Raw genomic sequence first — 16,648 nt, 5'->3', positions numbered from 1 at the left:
TAGTGGCACTGCTGAGGCTGGCAGGATAGCTGATTACAGGCAAATGGCCAAAGCATGGCAAATATATATGTATCCTGTACATCAGAGGAATGTGCATTATGTGCATTATTATTGTGACTTTACATGGGGAGTAGATGACGTAGTACGTCGGTATGTGATATTGACACCTTTCAAATTACGTTCCAATATTTATGCATATTGGTTGCAGAATGAGTACTTTCAAATCTGAATTCCCATTTTGGTTGATATATGCTTAAAATATATATTAAAATGCATATTGAACATCACAATACTTCTCTTGTCCTTATTGACTAAACTGGGAAAGAAAAGCCTGTGGTGTAGGTGTGTAATACCTAAAAACCAGTACAAGGTCCTGCATACCTCCATACCTCTGCGGTGATGAGCACCCTCTGCTTCCAGGGCTGCAGAGTTAGCTCTCCCAGGAGGAAAGCAGTGCAAAGGTAGTATAGGAGAAGGCATAGAAACCATGAGAAATGCATGCTCAGATGTCTTGATCCAAGCCCAAGCTGCAGAGGGCTATCACAAGGAGACAATTTCCCTCTCCCTTTCTCTCTGCCTCCCCAGGAAGGCTGCGCCCTCTCTGGCACAGCTCTAAGAGCTCACCCACTGTTCACACGAGAAGTGCCAGCACATCTGAGGGACCTGTACCGAGGTGTTCCTCACCTCAGATAAGGAGAAGTCAGCTCTCCTGCCTGACAACTGTCCACAGTGGGGTGCAAGCTCAAATAAAGAGATGGTTGGCAAGAAAGCATTTTTACTTTCATGTTGAGGGAAGATTTCCTGGGATTTCCCCCTCTTGTTTTGCCTCTGTTGCTACTATAACTGTGCATATAATAGCAGATTTTCCTCCAGGATGAGTGCAAGATATTTTAATTACCTGCCTTACTTTTATTTTTCATTTTGAGCTTGCTTTGCTTCTATCTCACAAGAAAAAGATGGTCAGAAACTTTGAGCACAAGTGATGGAGGATGCTCCAGAGGCACGCTGTTTGAATTTTGCATGCATATCAGTTGTCTGGTCTAGTCAGTACTTACATTGGGACACTTCTCACCATCCCACTCCTTGTATTTTCCATTAGGTTTGTTGTGATAACATTCAGATGGCACTGCAAAGTTTTCTGGAGTTTGGCGAGCAATATCATCACCATCAATCAGAAGGACATTTTTTTTTCCTAACACATGCCTGCATTTATCAGTCTAATACTTAAGATGCACAATGGATTGCCCAGATATTCTTCCTGTTGCTGTTCCCTTTCCTCCCGGCTCTAACAAAAGGCAGCAGATGGTTAGATTTACTGTACCATCTCCGAGCAAGGAGGAAGGCGCTGACTCTGCCATTATGCTCATATGACCCAGAGGACTGCGGCAAGAGCAGAGCCAAATAGGAGCCCCATTCATTAACGTGATCGTTGTCATTCCCACAAGCATGAAGCATGATTTTGCTGTTTCTTCCCTGGAATTTGCAAACTTTGGTTTCACTGTAACCCATTGGTTTCTGTAGGGGAGTGGTCTGGGTGGAATTGGTCGCTCTTACTCCTAACGTACACTCTTCTTTTGGTGAAGTGTCCCGAGATCTCATGATTTGTTTCAAATGAACCCATCCTAACTTTTCCCTGTGACATTTTGAAACTGCTGATTAGCTCAGTTGCTCCTGTCCAATGCTAATGAAAAAAAAAAAAGAAAAAAAAAAAAGAGAAGAAAAAAAAAAGAAAGGTGGTATTAGCAAAATGCATTGTGGAGAAGGACTGATTTCTGGAGAACTGCCCAAACCAGAACTGTCCTGGGTGTCCTAAGAAATGTGCTCAATATTTATGGCATCTCTAAGCATTGCCAGACAAGTTTGACTAAGGAACGAAGCCTAGTATGGATTAATAGAGCAGCTGTTTTCTTTTTCTAGCTGCTTTTTTTGTAAAGTGACTGCTGTCAGGATATTTTTTAGAAACTATGTACGTATTTTAAGAGAACTATGAAGTTTAAAATTAAGGATTTTGAAATGCTCTGCTTCATCTGTAAAAATCAAAGAGTTTTCTTTCAAATTTTACAATTTATTTTTATTTTTATTTATCTGCTGGGGCCTTCAATGCCCTGACCAGGATCACCTGGGACCCCCAGGAGACCACCTGGGACTCATCCCCACCCACTGGCCCCGCAGCCACATTTAGGGCAGCCAAAGCACCTTGCCTGGGCTTTTTGTATGTTGTGAGTAGATCCTTGCTTATTCCCGTCTGCCACTGTGCCCTGTTTCTGGGGCCGTTCCAGGTTGCTCTTGGATCTGCTTGTCACTTTCTGTGCATCTGGTCACTGCTGGACCTGTTGGTGCCATTGAGCTGCCCCCGCTCTGGTGCTGTCCATGCAGGTGAATATGTGGCTTTGTTGTCCTCTTCGACTCCTACCATGTCATCTTCTGCAGAGCTGCTCTGCTCGTGCTGATTTGGCTGGGAGCCCCCTCGCCCTATGAGCAAGGTAATTAGTGCTTATTTTGTTTATGGGGCTCACTGTGCCTGATTGCCTTGCAGTTTGTGATTTTTAAGTTCCTGCAAAAAACCTTTTGAGTTACGGAAATTGCAATCTCTGTTTTTAAAAATGTAGAGTTGAATCAATTAAACTTTAGCCCAAATACATAAATAATTGCTTCCTGAATCCAGCAGGAGCTGGTTGCTTTGCTGTCATCTGAATTTAGCTAAATGAGCTAACTTTATGCTAGAAGCTGTTGGCAGACAGAGGTTGGGACATAAGTCTTTCCATTCAAAGCTTATTGCTGTGCTATGCCCTGCAAGAGATTTTCACATACAGTAGAAAGAGAGAGGTGCTACCATACTGAAGCCTTTTATCCTTTCAGACACTAGAAAAAGATTTTTGGCATAGAAAATGTTGAAATTCTTGTGCAGAAACAGGACATAAAATCTTAAATAACTATTAAATAAATAGCTATTGACAGTGCTGCATGCTGCACCTTGCTTGCAGGAGGTGACAGTCAAGTAAAAACTTTTACTTTCTTGGCAAGAAACCAAGGGCTTGCCAGGTCTTTGCATGAGCTTGAGACAGAGCAGATTTATAGGATACAGTAAGCATTAAATTCCATTTGTTAAGAAACATAATATGCTAATATAAACAGTAATGAATTAATTATTCCATATCACTGCTTAATAAAGGAGGAGACTGTCTAAGTTCCCACAATGTTGGCTAGAATATAAGATTGAAACTACTTTTCTTCTGGTCTTGCTTCCTTGTAATGCTACCCTTCTCTAAGTCACTTGTAGGCTAGGGATGGGGAAACGCTCACGGACCCAATTGCATGGGCACATGAAAACAGTCCTTAAAAAGAAAACCAGCTTAATTTCCAGCCTTAGTGCATGCTCCCAGATCTGTGAAAGTGTGTTAAATCCTGGGAACACTCTACTTTATGCATACATAGGAAACCAGTTTCTTGTCCCCTTGTTCAGTTTATAAGGTCTTCAACCTGAGACGGGATTCCTGTTCTGCAAAGGAGTACATTGTCTGCCCTGCTGTCTGGGTGCTGCTTGGCCAAAAAGTCCCCGAGGGAGGAAGGTTGCTGTGCCCCACAGCACCCAGAGCAGCCTCAAGTGCCTCTGGGCCCCTCTGTCTCCTGTAGAGCTGAGTCCCAGCAAGACTGTTTGCTGGGGGGAGCTTGGCAGCGGTTCCTATGGGACTGCTGACATGTTCACACTGAAATCCCTCACAAACTGGAGGTGTGTTTAACATGCTATTGCTAAACTTAAAAAGAAACCTGTGGGGAGGCTGATGTGCTTTTGGTAGCTTGGTGTTTGGAAATTGAAGTATCCTGCTGGAACTGTTACCCATCTGCTGCTTTTCCTCTCTCTTTCATCGCTGGTATTTTTCTAAGTGCAACAATGCATTTCAAAAGCCTTTCTTGATTAAATAATTGTAAACTGATAAACAGAAACTAAAATTAACATCAGAGCACACATTGATGTGGTGTAAATATTCAGCAGCTAAGAGTCCATGTGCTAAATTCAGTAGAGAGAACTCAATTTGCAATATTTGAGGATCTAAACTCCCATTTCAATGCAAAGGCAACAGTATCAATGAACTACTATAGTTAACTTGGTAGTGCTGTTCAAAGGGCAAAAAATAATTAATTGTAAAAAAAAAAAAACCAACAAAAACAAACAAACAAAAAAAACACCGAACTTGTATAGCCTTTTAGCAACTTGGAGAATGATTTTAAGCTTACTGGATCTGAAGTGAATTCATGAAGGTTCTTCTTGTTATTCTTGGATTTATTGCAGATAATGTTCAAGCGTATTTGTTATTAAGATTGAGGGAGGTTGTTTTGTGTTTGGAGACATGGCACACCTTCCCGTCCTTGAAAGATGCACATTACGTATTTTTTTTCACACTGCAGTCAAATTTAATGGGCTATTCAGTGCAAAAAACCTAGCAAGAATAACTATATCTCAGGAAAATATCATGCTGGGGTCAGGTAAGGTTTTCTCTTGGTTTTGCTTTCGGACCTGGGTGTTAGAGTAACGGGTGTGAATTGCACTGATAGTAACACCATCAGAAAAATTATTCAACTTGGAGCCAAATAATGGAAAGCCAGAGCCCTCAGTGCACATGGCAGGAACGAAGTATTGCACATGTGGGCTGTGGCTCCAGGTGACCATCTCTGCACTGATATATCTGCCTTCAGGCAGCAGAGATTAGATGTCTGAAGTAATGAAAATGCCAATTGCAGAATTGTTTAAAAAAAAAAACCAAACAAACAAACAACAAAACACCTCCTGCTATCCTGATAGAAATGTGCTTGGGAAGATTAAAAACCTGGTTGAATGATCAGCATGCTTTAATGCTTACAAAAAGGTCCCCAGCAGATACCCAGCTGTCAGGTGGAGGTTGATGGTGGGGAAGGAAGGAGTCAGTGTTGCTTTTATAGAGGGCTAACAGGACTGCAAGTGTGTTACTTCACTAGTTAGTTCACTAGACAAAACTTCAGAAACGCGTCAGGGCTAAATCAGATGAAATCCATTCCCCAGTAAACTTCAAATGTAGTTATTTGTACTATGGGTGGAAAGATGCCATTACTTACTAGTCAGTTTGAGTCTCTGCCTCTCTGTGTCTCTGCAGATCATATTTTCTTCTTGTGTTTTTTATCTGATTTCTGTTCTGTCAGTGAGATGATTCCCAAAATACCTTGGGGTACATTCTTCAGTCTGGATGTTCATTATCTGTAAATGCCCCGAGCCCCATATATTTATTTTCTGTAGACCTGAGTCTGGAAACAAAACAATAAACTCTGCAGCTTGTTGTGGCTGTGCAACAATCTGCAATCTGACTTATTTATTAATTTACTTGTTCTGAGATTTTTGTTTTCATTGCTATCTGCTGCGGTTCAAAGGGGTCTTCTGTGTTTCCTTTTCAATACTTTTCTCCCCCCCCCAAAGCTGAAATTTTATTTTCCCAGATGCAGGTCACCTTTCATGTCATTCACCTTTCATCAGCTCTTCCACAACCCTAAAAAAAACCAACAACAAACCAACCCAGCATAAAAGCAAAGATCTTGATAGGTATAAATTATTATAGCTTTTCTGAAGTCATCTTGGTTTGCTCCTGATTTCTAACCTAATTAAAAATATTAGGTTAGAAATATTTCTAATCTAATATAAATTTATTTGCAGCTGACATATAGAAATAGTAGTGAAGCAAATGTCCTCTTAGCTATTTGGGTTTGTCCTTAGGATTTATCTTTGCTGTAGGTTTAAAGTACCCTTGCCCGCATTTTACCCAAACTCCTCTACCATTTCCACCCAGGCTTATACAAGATTGGAACCCAGGGCTGTTTTATGGAGGTATAAACTAGAGTCCTCCTCCTTTTCAGTGTGGATGATCTTCAATCTTACTGTGTAGAGAAGATTTGAAAGCCCTCCAGTCACCAGCAAGTCTGCGCAATTTATTGCACTGGCTCTGTGTTAAGCCATTACCCCAAATTCTGGCCCCTAAAGGAAAAGCTGGAAACATGCAATGATGATTGTTTGAAGGAGGAAGAATCAATACCTTGGTGAAATTTAATCAAACAACAACAAAAACACACAAATATCTGGACTTGGTCCTGGGCAACCAGCTCTAGGTGGTCCTGCTTTGAGTAGGACTGTTGGATGACATGGACTCTGGAGGTCTTTTCCAACATCCACTGCTCTGTGGTTCTCTGAAGAAGTTTCTTCCAGCTTTCCAGTGGAAAAAGAAATGTAAAGGCAAATCATGTAACTCGTTATATCCTATTTGGATCCACCTTACATACAGTTCTGTTGATCGTGGTACCTGTAATTTTTAAATGAGTAATACTAACTTGACATAAGTACTTCCAACACTAGTGTGGAGGAGAACTTTTTGGCCCCAGAACTTTCCTACCATGACACCTAAGTGCACTGTCCTTAAACTTCCTAACTGCCAATTTTCTCTGCAGGAGATCACTTGTGTGCATTTTTAACTACTTCAGGACAGACAAAACAGACCATGTTTTGATGCATAGACCAAAATTTCAGTAAGGGTGATGCCTTCCCAGATCAAGAGATGGCCCTGAAACCTCTTATGTTTCAATCTTCCAAGGGATAGTGTTTATAGGAATGCTTTTTGGTAATGACTGAGTAGTGATGTGAAAGACAGTGCCTTCAGAGAAGGCTATGGATAGCTACTTTAGCACTCCCTGTTACTAGAAATGTCTTCCTACTAGTGGGTTCTCAGTGATCATTGCAGATAACTACCTTACAAAGATGTTACCAGCTTCAGATAAGTGCATTTCACTTAAATAGATAAATCTATATGCTATACACTTTGGCTCAGGAAGCTTTTTAGTAAACATTGTTGCTTCCTTCTAATTAGAAGATATTGAAAAAATTAAGTTTAAGTTCTAACAATCTTCCAGAAATATTTTGTTACTTTAAATTTTTAAGTACCTATAGTAAAAGAATATTTTCAAAATATTCAAAGTGCTTCATTGTTATACGTTGAATAATACAGAAAAACATAACAACGTCAACTCTTTCAAAGCAAAATAGTGAATGTTGCCTGGAATATTTTTGCCCTTTTGAGGCATCTGATTGCCAACATAATGGGTCTCAATGGGAATTCATAACTATTACAGTATCTTTCAAACTGCAGTTAAAAATATGGAAGTCATACAACAAAAGATTTTTACAGGCACGGATGTTTGGATCAATAGTTTTAAAGTGATCAGGTGGAGGCCACACAGAGTCCCAAATTAACTGCAAAACCAGCCAACTCACAGCCTTCTAATGAAGTAATCCTGAAATGTTTTTTGCTTTATTTCTTAAGAGTGAAGACTCTAATTTTCAACTTTCTATGCTTCAAGGCCCAATTAGGTTGGGGAGTGTGACGATAGTTCTCAGATTTGCCTGAAAAGCCTTAGCTTTCTCATACTAGGTGGTGGAATATAGGGCCTAGCCTGCAGGACCCATGGCCTAGCCAGCTGAGTATCTGGGCCTGTTGTAAGAGTGTGTGTCTGGGTGCTTTGCCCTGAATTTGTTTTCCCCCTCTGCTTTGATCAGCTAATCTCAATAAAGCTGGATTGAAGGTATCTGAGGTGAGGCCTACACCAGGTATGAAGCCTGGGTCAGGATTTGTGTTGCCTCAGAGCTCAGGTTTGCTGTGGCTAAAGGTTTTCATAACATTTCTTGTACACATTTTCACATAGTCTAGGAGCAGTCTGGATTGGATTTACTGACTCAAACTGTAGGGGAAATTTTAATTCTCTTTATTTATTTTTCTATATGAATGAGAGTTTGAGCTGCCAGATGTCTCAAACTGCAGAGTACCTCAGAGTACCTGATTTTAAGTTCTCTTAACACACTTCAGTAGTCAAGGCTATTGCAGTTTGTTTTTTTCAGATCATAAAGAGTTTTGTATCTTTGCACCGTGCTTGAAGAACATACAACTGCTCCTCACACAACATGGCAAAACTGGGGCCTGCATAACCTGAGACTTGCACTGAAGCAGCAAAATAACTTCCTGTAATGTGAACACTGAGAAAGTGTAGAGTAACATGTATTGACAGATTGGCTAATGTGCATTTTTGAGAGATGACTTTCTCTTTAGGATCCTTTGAGGTATACAATATTGGCAGTAATAATACGTGTTGTGATTAATACTGCATGCCTCTAAGAAATGGTTATGGAAAGATGGAATAACGAGAGTGGGAATGGTGTATAACTAAGTGCAAGGACTGGAGGTAAATAGCACTGGACAGGCGTGTTTGTAGTCCTGTAGGTGTGGACAAGTTTTACGGTTGTGGATGTGCAACTTGAAGGATGTTTGGCTGAATCATAAGCCAGTCCTAATAAAGGAATGTCAAACCATCAGGACCAGAGGTTTCTAATGTAAAGACAGCAAAAGAGGGCCCTTATGAAACCTGGCTATAAATGACTTAGAAAAGAGAAACAACATACTTTTTTAATGACTTTTTAATGACTGAGGAGCAAACTTTCCCCACACATGCATATAATCAAGCACAGACTGTCTCTTTGCATTTCATGTAAGATATCTTCCACTTACTATCTTCCCACTCAGACCTACAGCTTAGACTGCACCTGTACTTCTATGTTTTGCTAATTCTGTCAGAGAAAAAGAAATCACGATGATTTGATTAACTGACGAGAGATCATGGTCAGGAGTATAGGTTTTTCATATAAAAATAAAATGTATTGCTCTTTCAGAAGTGCTTTGTGTTCATATAACACCAAAGAGGCATGAGAAGTAGTACTGAACTTAATCGTGCATGAAAGAGGAAGCACAATGGATTTTCACAGTTACTAGTGTTATTAATATAAGGTATGTACACAGTGAGCATCACCATGCATCTTGACAACAAATCTTTTAGGCACAGGAATACTAGTAACACAAACACAGTTGCTCAGAACATGTTTAAATTCTTATTGTTTAGGGAAATTGAATAGTAGTAAAGAAAATCAGTCAGAATCTTGGAGGAAAAAAAAGCTATGACATGTAGAATATGTATGTGGAGGTTGTACTGGAAAAAATAATTATATTTGAATGAACTGGTGTTACAGGATGGAAAATTCAACTCCACTGATGCTGAAGTGACTTACTGAATCTCCATCAGTGGAGGGGACAAATAACATTCCACTTGTTGTATATGCATTTAGGGTTTGATGGTAAATGTCATTACATACAGAAAAACATTTTTGCATAAAGACATTGGTCTGGAAAAGCTGGCATCCAGCTTAAGAAAACGTTTGCTTTATGGCATTAAAAACAAAACAAACAAAAAAACACCAGCAAAACTTATTAAGCCTACATCCTTAGTGTAGCCAGTTCGTTATGGGAAGTATATCAGTTTAGCCCTGCTTAAAAAATAGTAGTTGAGAATCTTATGAAATTTGGCAAGAAGAGACTTAAATCATACTTTTATATTTCCTTTGTGCTGTGGGACATTAGAAAGAATATAGTTAGGTGTTTATTAGGAGTAGAAATATTTACCATGGCAACTCCTGTATCATCCATTATGCAATCTGTTTGGCAAGTTTGATAATCACAGCAGTTAATGGGAAAAAGTGTAGGTGGGTAAAAAGAAAGGAGCTGCCTCATTCATGAAGAGTTCTTTTAAGTAGAAATGGAGCCTGTGGAGTGGACATATGTTTCTCATTTAAATAAAGCCAGTTTGACTCTGACATTATGAAAGTGGGACTAATGAGCATAGACCAAGCTGTGTTCTCACCCTCAGCAGGGTAGCACCAGCTTGACTTGACCATGCTTTATTGAGAGTGCAGTTTAGTTCAGGTATTGTATGGATATCAGTTGTTACATGCAGATATTTGTGTTAAACTTTCCACAATTGAGTTTTGTTGGCATAAATGCCTAAAGACAACCTTTTGAAAATTCCGTATGTTTATATTTGATAAAACTGTTATAATATGCAAACAAAACTTTCTTCAAACAGTACCTGCATGAAGGCTTGCTGGCTGATTTGTCTGTCCCTGCCTAGAAATTTGAAAGGGAAGAAGAAAATATTTCTATGGATTCTTAAGGCTGTTCCCTGGAATCTCAAGTGTTTCCTGTGGTATCCAATTTTACTGCTTGTCTTTTAAAGATCCTCTTATCAAATAGGTTAGTGTCAGGATTTGCTGTCTGGTCATGTTCAACATGGCTGGAAGGAGGTGTCACAGTAATGTTCAATTTGGACTGAAAGAATGAACCTGATGTTAAGATAAAGCAATGTAAATTATTAACAGAGGGGTAGCCAGAGCTGTTAAAGATGATGGAGATTGGCTTAAAAAAATAATAAAACGTGTGCAGGAACTGGCAAGAAAGGAAATGATGGGAAAATGAAGGATTTAGTTTCATTTATTACTATTCTTGCCCCAGGAATGTTAAAAAGCTGCAACATCTAGAAATTGAATCTTTTGGGGTCTCTTACCACTTCAAAGCAATGGTTGTTCTACTAGTTTACTTTGAACACATCGGCTCTCTAACTGCTATACAACGTGCAGGAGTTAACATCAGTTAAGGTACCTCTGACACAGTTAAGGTACCTCTGACAGGTATTGATTAAAGGCTCAATGGAGCAAGCAAAGAGTGTAAACATCTGGGGACTTCCCAGATGTTTACTGAGACATTATTAAGACAAAGTGTTGATGAATTCTTGTGGACTTCATGTGGTTTTAGAGAAATCAGAAGCTGCACAGTACAACAAAGGAGACTGGAATCACCTAATTTTCAGTAATATCAGTTGCTATCCCTGTACTCATCTGCATTAGCTGTTGTGTGCTGTGGCCCAACCATTTGGAAATAATGCTCCATAATTTCACAAATGGCACAGATAAAGGAAATTTGGGCAGCTGTGTCCATGAGTGTTGAAGCCTGATATAATGCAGTGCTTCTCAACCAGCCCCAATGTGAAGCCATCGCTACCACTTAAATCTAGCCTCTGTTCCCCTCTAACCATGGGTGGGTGGTATAGAGAGGGCAGGTGATTACGTTTCACCATGAAGTTGAAAATACTTGCCCTTTTCATTAGGTATTCTTGCTGCAAGAGAAAATGATTCACTTTGTGATTCAATTAGGTCCATAAAGATAGTGATGCTGTGTAGTCATTTCATTAAGCTTCTGGTTTTTAACTTAATTAAATGTTAATATACCAAGCTAATTCCTCATACATGAAAGAGAACTAATCAGAGAAGGAGCTTTATATCTTATCTTCTGCCAGTGCTGGAAAACAGCCAAGGGGTAGCTGGATCTATGATGTAACTTAGCATAGTAGCAAGGCTGTTTTTACTTTGGCCAGTGTACCTCAATGGCTTACTCAAAGCCATTTTGTCTGCCTCACACATCAAAATTCAGCATACCACCTCAATACCGTCTCACTTTGATCCTACTCTGAAAAATCACTTGTTCTAGGAAAGAATAGGAGACAGCACAACACTAGGAATGAAGACTCAGTACAAGACATGAGCGTGAAGTATTGTGGTGCCTACTGACATTTAATACATTTAATTTTTCGTCTCTTTTAACCAGGTTTAATTTGAAGGTCTGTAGACATTTCTCTCCCACATAGCACCACTTGCTTATTACAAGTTTCCTCCTTCCCTGAGAACATTAAACTCAGTCCAAGCTTTAATGACTGCAGTATGATTATTCATTGCAAATGGAGAAATGTAACTGGAAGGGGGAGTAGTTCTCCCAGAGGAACTCAACCGAGAGTGCTACTTCTCAACTGATCTGTCTCATACTGCTTCTTGCCATAATTGTACCATCAACGTTAACTGTATTGCTACCACAGCAGGAAATCACTTCTGACGGATCAGATTTTTTTAACTGTTGTAGTCAAAGAATAAGACACAAGTGAATTCTGGAAGGTGAACCGCAGCCTGATGCTAGGGTTGGTTTGTACCCAGAAGCAAAGTTCTCAGAGGTTGGTGGCTATTGTTGCGTGATTGGAAATGGTCTGTCTCCAGTGGTGTTACTGGTATTTATCTACTTTTTAAAAAACAAACAAACAAAACTTAGCAAATAAGCTATTTTGGGTTTTTAGGAGTGAATTCATATAAGGTGACTTGGTGCTATAGCAACCACTCATCTGAACAAATGGCCTACTGGGAATATTCAGGGTATGACTTCTGTCATTTATTTTCTTGTAGCAGTTTAGCTCTAGCTCCTGCAGCTTTTGGTTGTGGAATAAACTAGTGTTTGCCTTTAGGGAATTGTCATATTCATTATTCTTACCTTCCCAGTTTTGTTTGAAAAACCTTTGTTTTTAAAGATCATATCAATAGCTGATTGGTTAACAAATCTGGTCTTCAAAAGGAGGAAAAAAAAATAACACCAAAACCACTTGGGTTAGTAGTTACTAAAGTACAACATTGACTTCCATCCATAGCAGCTCCTGTATCAGAAATCAAATAATATATGGGCAGTTCAGTGGTGACTTGGCCCCAAAAAATCAGATCAGCCATGTTAAAAAGGGTGGGAGTAGCTGCCTTCATCTCCTATATCAGAAGCTCATGTTTTTTCATCAATTATGGAACAAATTTGCTTATATTATTTCTGAATGTTAGGACTGATTGTACACAAAATTTCTTATCTACAATATCCCTATGAAACAAGGCTAAGGTAAAAAAAAATCAATATAAATATATATATATATTAGGGCTGGGCTGCCTATAACAGTAAAGAGTTCAAACTGCTCTTTTGGTATGAAGATATAGATAGCTGAGCTACCAACTTGGTGATAACTAGAAATCTCAAGTGGTTGTATGTGTGCTTCTTTATAATTCAAGAATTACAATTTATCAAGAAGATGGTAGTCAAAAAGATGACCAAGATGTATTGCTTTGCACGAAGTTACTTTTCTAATGAAACTGAAGTGTTGTACTTGCTGCACCTGCGGCTATCCTGGCCTCTGTGAGGCTGAAAGTTGTTTAATGAGGTGGCCTATTGTACAGGTTTCGATACACAGGCATCATGTTTCCTTTTAATCATTTTTCTTCAGTTTTCTAAAGAAGAGGTTGACAGACCAAAAACGGAGTGGCGCATCTAATTGAAAACCAGTATAATGGTTTTCTGAACACAGCTACCTTTTCATACTTAATCAGAAGCACATACATGTGCACTCTTACGTGCCTATGCCCTTTCAGTTTTAACTGCTTATGCTAATTATCACAGTGGTCAGTTGTTACACATTTGAGGTGCACGAGTTCTGAGTGCTTTGAAGAGGGGTTGATAACGAAGCCCTTAAATGAATAAAATATCCCGTCTTCTATCGTGTCTGATAGCACGTCAAGGATTGCTTGTACTTTGAAAATGATCATCATTCTTTAATGTCAACTTGTTAACATCTAGATTATCATTTTGTGTTGCACTGTGCCACCATGCCTTGCTACTACAAAGACAGTGGAGAATTAAAGGCACACTCAGGGTGCCCTGTTTTGAATTAATAACTGACTTTCATTTAAAAACTTGAGGGTAAAAATTCTTCCACTTGGCAGTGTTTGTTATTACATGCCTATGAGATGCAAAAGTAATGAAGAAATAAGTTTTCATGCATACCTTCATCTGAAGGGTCAAGGTTGAAGCTAAGTGACCAGCAATAAGTTCAAGGAAACTGCTTGTTTCTATAGAGACAAAAATTTTCTCTATATTCTATTTAAGTACCTGAATTAGAACAGCTGAACAAATTTTGCAGCACTTCCCGAGTCTAGAAGCCTTAAATAAACCTTCAAAGTACAGTGACTTTATTTCAATTAAGTCTTAAAGTACTTAATAAGTGGAAGTAAAATAATGTATTTTGTACATGCTCAAGAAATAAAAATAATAGAAAATACAACATTGCTCTTCTTTAAAAGATTTTTTTTTTCATCCAGAGTATTTCACAATATTAGAACTTACTTTTGGGACACATTAATTCACTAAATGTTAATCTGTCATAGCAGCCCAGGTTCCAGAACTGGATATTACTGAGAAATGAGATTTCTTTTTTGGACTAACAACAGAAACAGCAAAATATTCTTCCAGCATTGCTGGAGATACCGGTATACTTCTAGTATTGCATGATATCCAGCAGAGTAACAAGTGGGTAGAAAACTCACAGAATAACAAATCACCAGCAGTAAATTTCTGTATAATCTAGAATTTGTAGCTGCAGGATTGAAAGAAAGTGATGTTCCTGGCTTGTGGAACATGTAAAACTTGAGATATCAAGCAGCATGAAAACTCTTGAAGAGTGGATGTAATACAGTTCTAACCTGGGAGAGATCTGGGCTAATGGCACTACTGGATGGCTTCTGTGAAAGCCCGAGTTGTTCCTCAAACTTCTGTGTGTGTTTTACACAGTTTCCCCTTGATGAGGATACTATGACCTTTCATACAGTGAATATGAAGCAGTTATGGGTTATTTCAATTACAAAAGATTCTTCTTGTGCCCAAAGCCTCCTTGAAATTTATAGCCATTCTTGTTGCAAGACTGTTGTCTTGCACTCATCATAGTTATCTGCCTAACTTTTCAAATTAAAATCTTTTAGTGGATTTTTCCACTATACTACCTTCTTGTATCTGAAAAGCATGAGAAGTTATCTTTTTATTTATGAAGCGCAGCAAGACAATCAGTGAAAGTTGTCTTGTTTCAGTCTCTCTGATTGCTTACTGTTCTTCTGCAAAATGCTGGGGGGACGAGGAGGGAAGATCACTCTATCTAATGTTTTATGACATGAACTCTAAAGAGAATAATTATCATGACTTGGTGATATGTGGGCTTTATTAAATAGAAAGCATGACAGATTCATATCTGATGTGATTTCCAGTCATCTGCGTTTTTATTTTTGAGGTGAGGTTCTACTTTAGGTTGCTCAACTGAAGATATCTTAGTGAAATATTTTATCCAGTCCACAATAATGTTTATTTTTCTTCCAAGGGAAAGAAGTGTTAAAATATTTTCCATATGTTTTAGGAAAATGAAAATTGAAATTTAGAGTTGCTAGACTCCAGCATTTGCACACGAGAGGACCAAAGGTCCTAGGTAAAAAGGAAAGCTGAGAAGGCCACAACCATGTTCTACAGACTAGGGAAATGGTTATAACAGAGATAGAAGAGCTGTTTGCACTAAAGGTGAATACAAGAATAAAAAGCTATAAAATGGCCATGAGTAAATTTAGCCTGTAAATGATTTTTTTTTTGTCATCAAAGGTATGGGTAAAAATGGAAATAGCTTTTTCCAGCAATCTGCTTCCCTGTGTGAATCCAGAGTAATAACTGCCATCTTCAGTAAAATACGATCTGTGAAATGTTTGAAAGAAAGTAAGAAACCCTTTTGTTTCATTGGGCAACTAGGTAATATTTGAGTTTTCAGCTAAGGAAAGCAAAAAAAAAAAAAAAATAAAAACACCTCCCCCTCCTAAAGACTTCTGGTTATTCTTTAATCTGGAAGGGTGGAAAAAATACTTTACTTTTTTTTATTAGGGATACATTAAATATCATTTTGCTTAATGTTATGACCAACCTTATCTAGGGTAATAGAGGCCAGAACTTGTGCAGAACATTCTTTATGGTTGGTAATAATATACCAGAAAAACTGTAGTTTAACCATTGTATCTCAATGCATGTTTCAAAAGGAAAATATTTTACCAGTAAATTGAGCAAAAGGGGAAAATGAGTCGTTCAAACCTCAGAAACAAACTGTTTCCACCAGTTGCCTATTTACTAAGGCATTTTTCAAATGGGATTTGTCTGCATGTGTACTTTGAGAATGTTTACAGATTTACAGAAGTACAGAAGAATAGAAAATCAATGCTTTGGCAAATGCCCATTAACCGATAGCACTTGTCAGGACCTATTAATGTACTTCATTCTAGTAGTCATGCAAGGTGTATGAGCTTCTATGCAAACTTAGCACCTGCACAGGAATGTAAAGATCAGTGTTAGCATTCATGAAGACACAAAATCCGCAAAGTGATTATATGAAGGTGCTTTATTATGTGCCGGAAGTTAGGGGCATGCCTGCCCAAATCTAACTTCGTCCAATTTGTTCACTCACTTCTCTTTTATCTCCTAAAATATTACATACGCATTAAGTTTCACAATGCATCTATGCATATTAATTTCCTAGCTCCGCCTAGCCCTGCTTCTTATGCTAATTATCTTATCAGTCCTTCTGTGCTTGCGTATCACTCTCTGATGGTCGTCGGGATGAAGTAAAATGTCTTCATCAGAGTTGAACTTTTTAACCTTTTCTTCTTATGCATGCTCTCTGAGCCCTTGGTCTCAGTCCAAATTGCAAGGTTGGTTTGATCCAGTTCTCGGTGTCCGAGAGGCCCCAGTTATCTAGATGTCTTGCAAATTTGGCATTCTTTTAGTCCTCCTTACTCCTCACCATGAATTGGTGCTATCCTTGCACATATATTTTGTATCTTCCAAGCACAGCCCCGGAACAGTACATCGCAAATGTAACACATATTAAGCAATATTGTATATTTCATCTTCTGTTACCAACATCAGTTGGCTCTGTTTGATGTGCATCACATACATTAAAGATGCTCTTGTACTTTTGGCGCTATGGCTAGATCATCACTTGGAGTGAAACAGACAAGGTCTGTACTTCAAAGTGCAAGCAGCACAGTCTAAAG

General features: G+C 38.7%; 1 protein-coding gene across 5 annotated transcripts in view; it reads left to right on the top strand.

Annotated features, from left to right (window-relative positions):
• Positions 1-1,379: 1,379 nt before the first annotated feature.
• The window catches only part of LOC308178967 (uncharacterized protein), a 308,966-nt gene continuing 293,697 nt past the window's right edge, over positions 1,380-16,648 (top strand). For 3 of the 5 annotated variants that reach the window (XM_080558284.1, XM_080558285.1, XM_080558283.1), the window contains exon 1: positions 1,380-2,483. In XM_080558284.1, the coding sequence (XP_080414410.1) occupies positions 2,475-2,483 (9 nt within the window). In that variant the 5' untranslated portion in view covers positions 1,380-2,474. Of the gene's footprint in view, positions 2,484-5,813; positions 9,116-16,648 lie in introns of those variants that run through there. The other 2 variants (XR_013940078.1, XR_013940079.1) reach the window with 2 other exon arrangements.

The sequence above is a fragment of the Anser brachyrhynchus genome, assembly GCF_964034855.1.
Source record: "Anser brachyrhynchus genome assembly, chromosome: 16".
NCBI classification, from domain to species: domain Eukaryota; kingdom Metazoa; phylum Chordata; class Aves; order Anseriformes; family Anatidae; genus Anser; species Anser brachyrhynchus.
The sequence above is the reverse complement of the archived record's forward strand: the minus strand, read 5'-3'. Positions and strand labels throughout refer to the sequence as shown.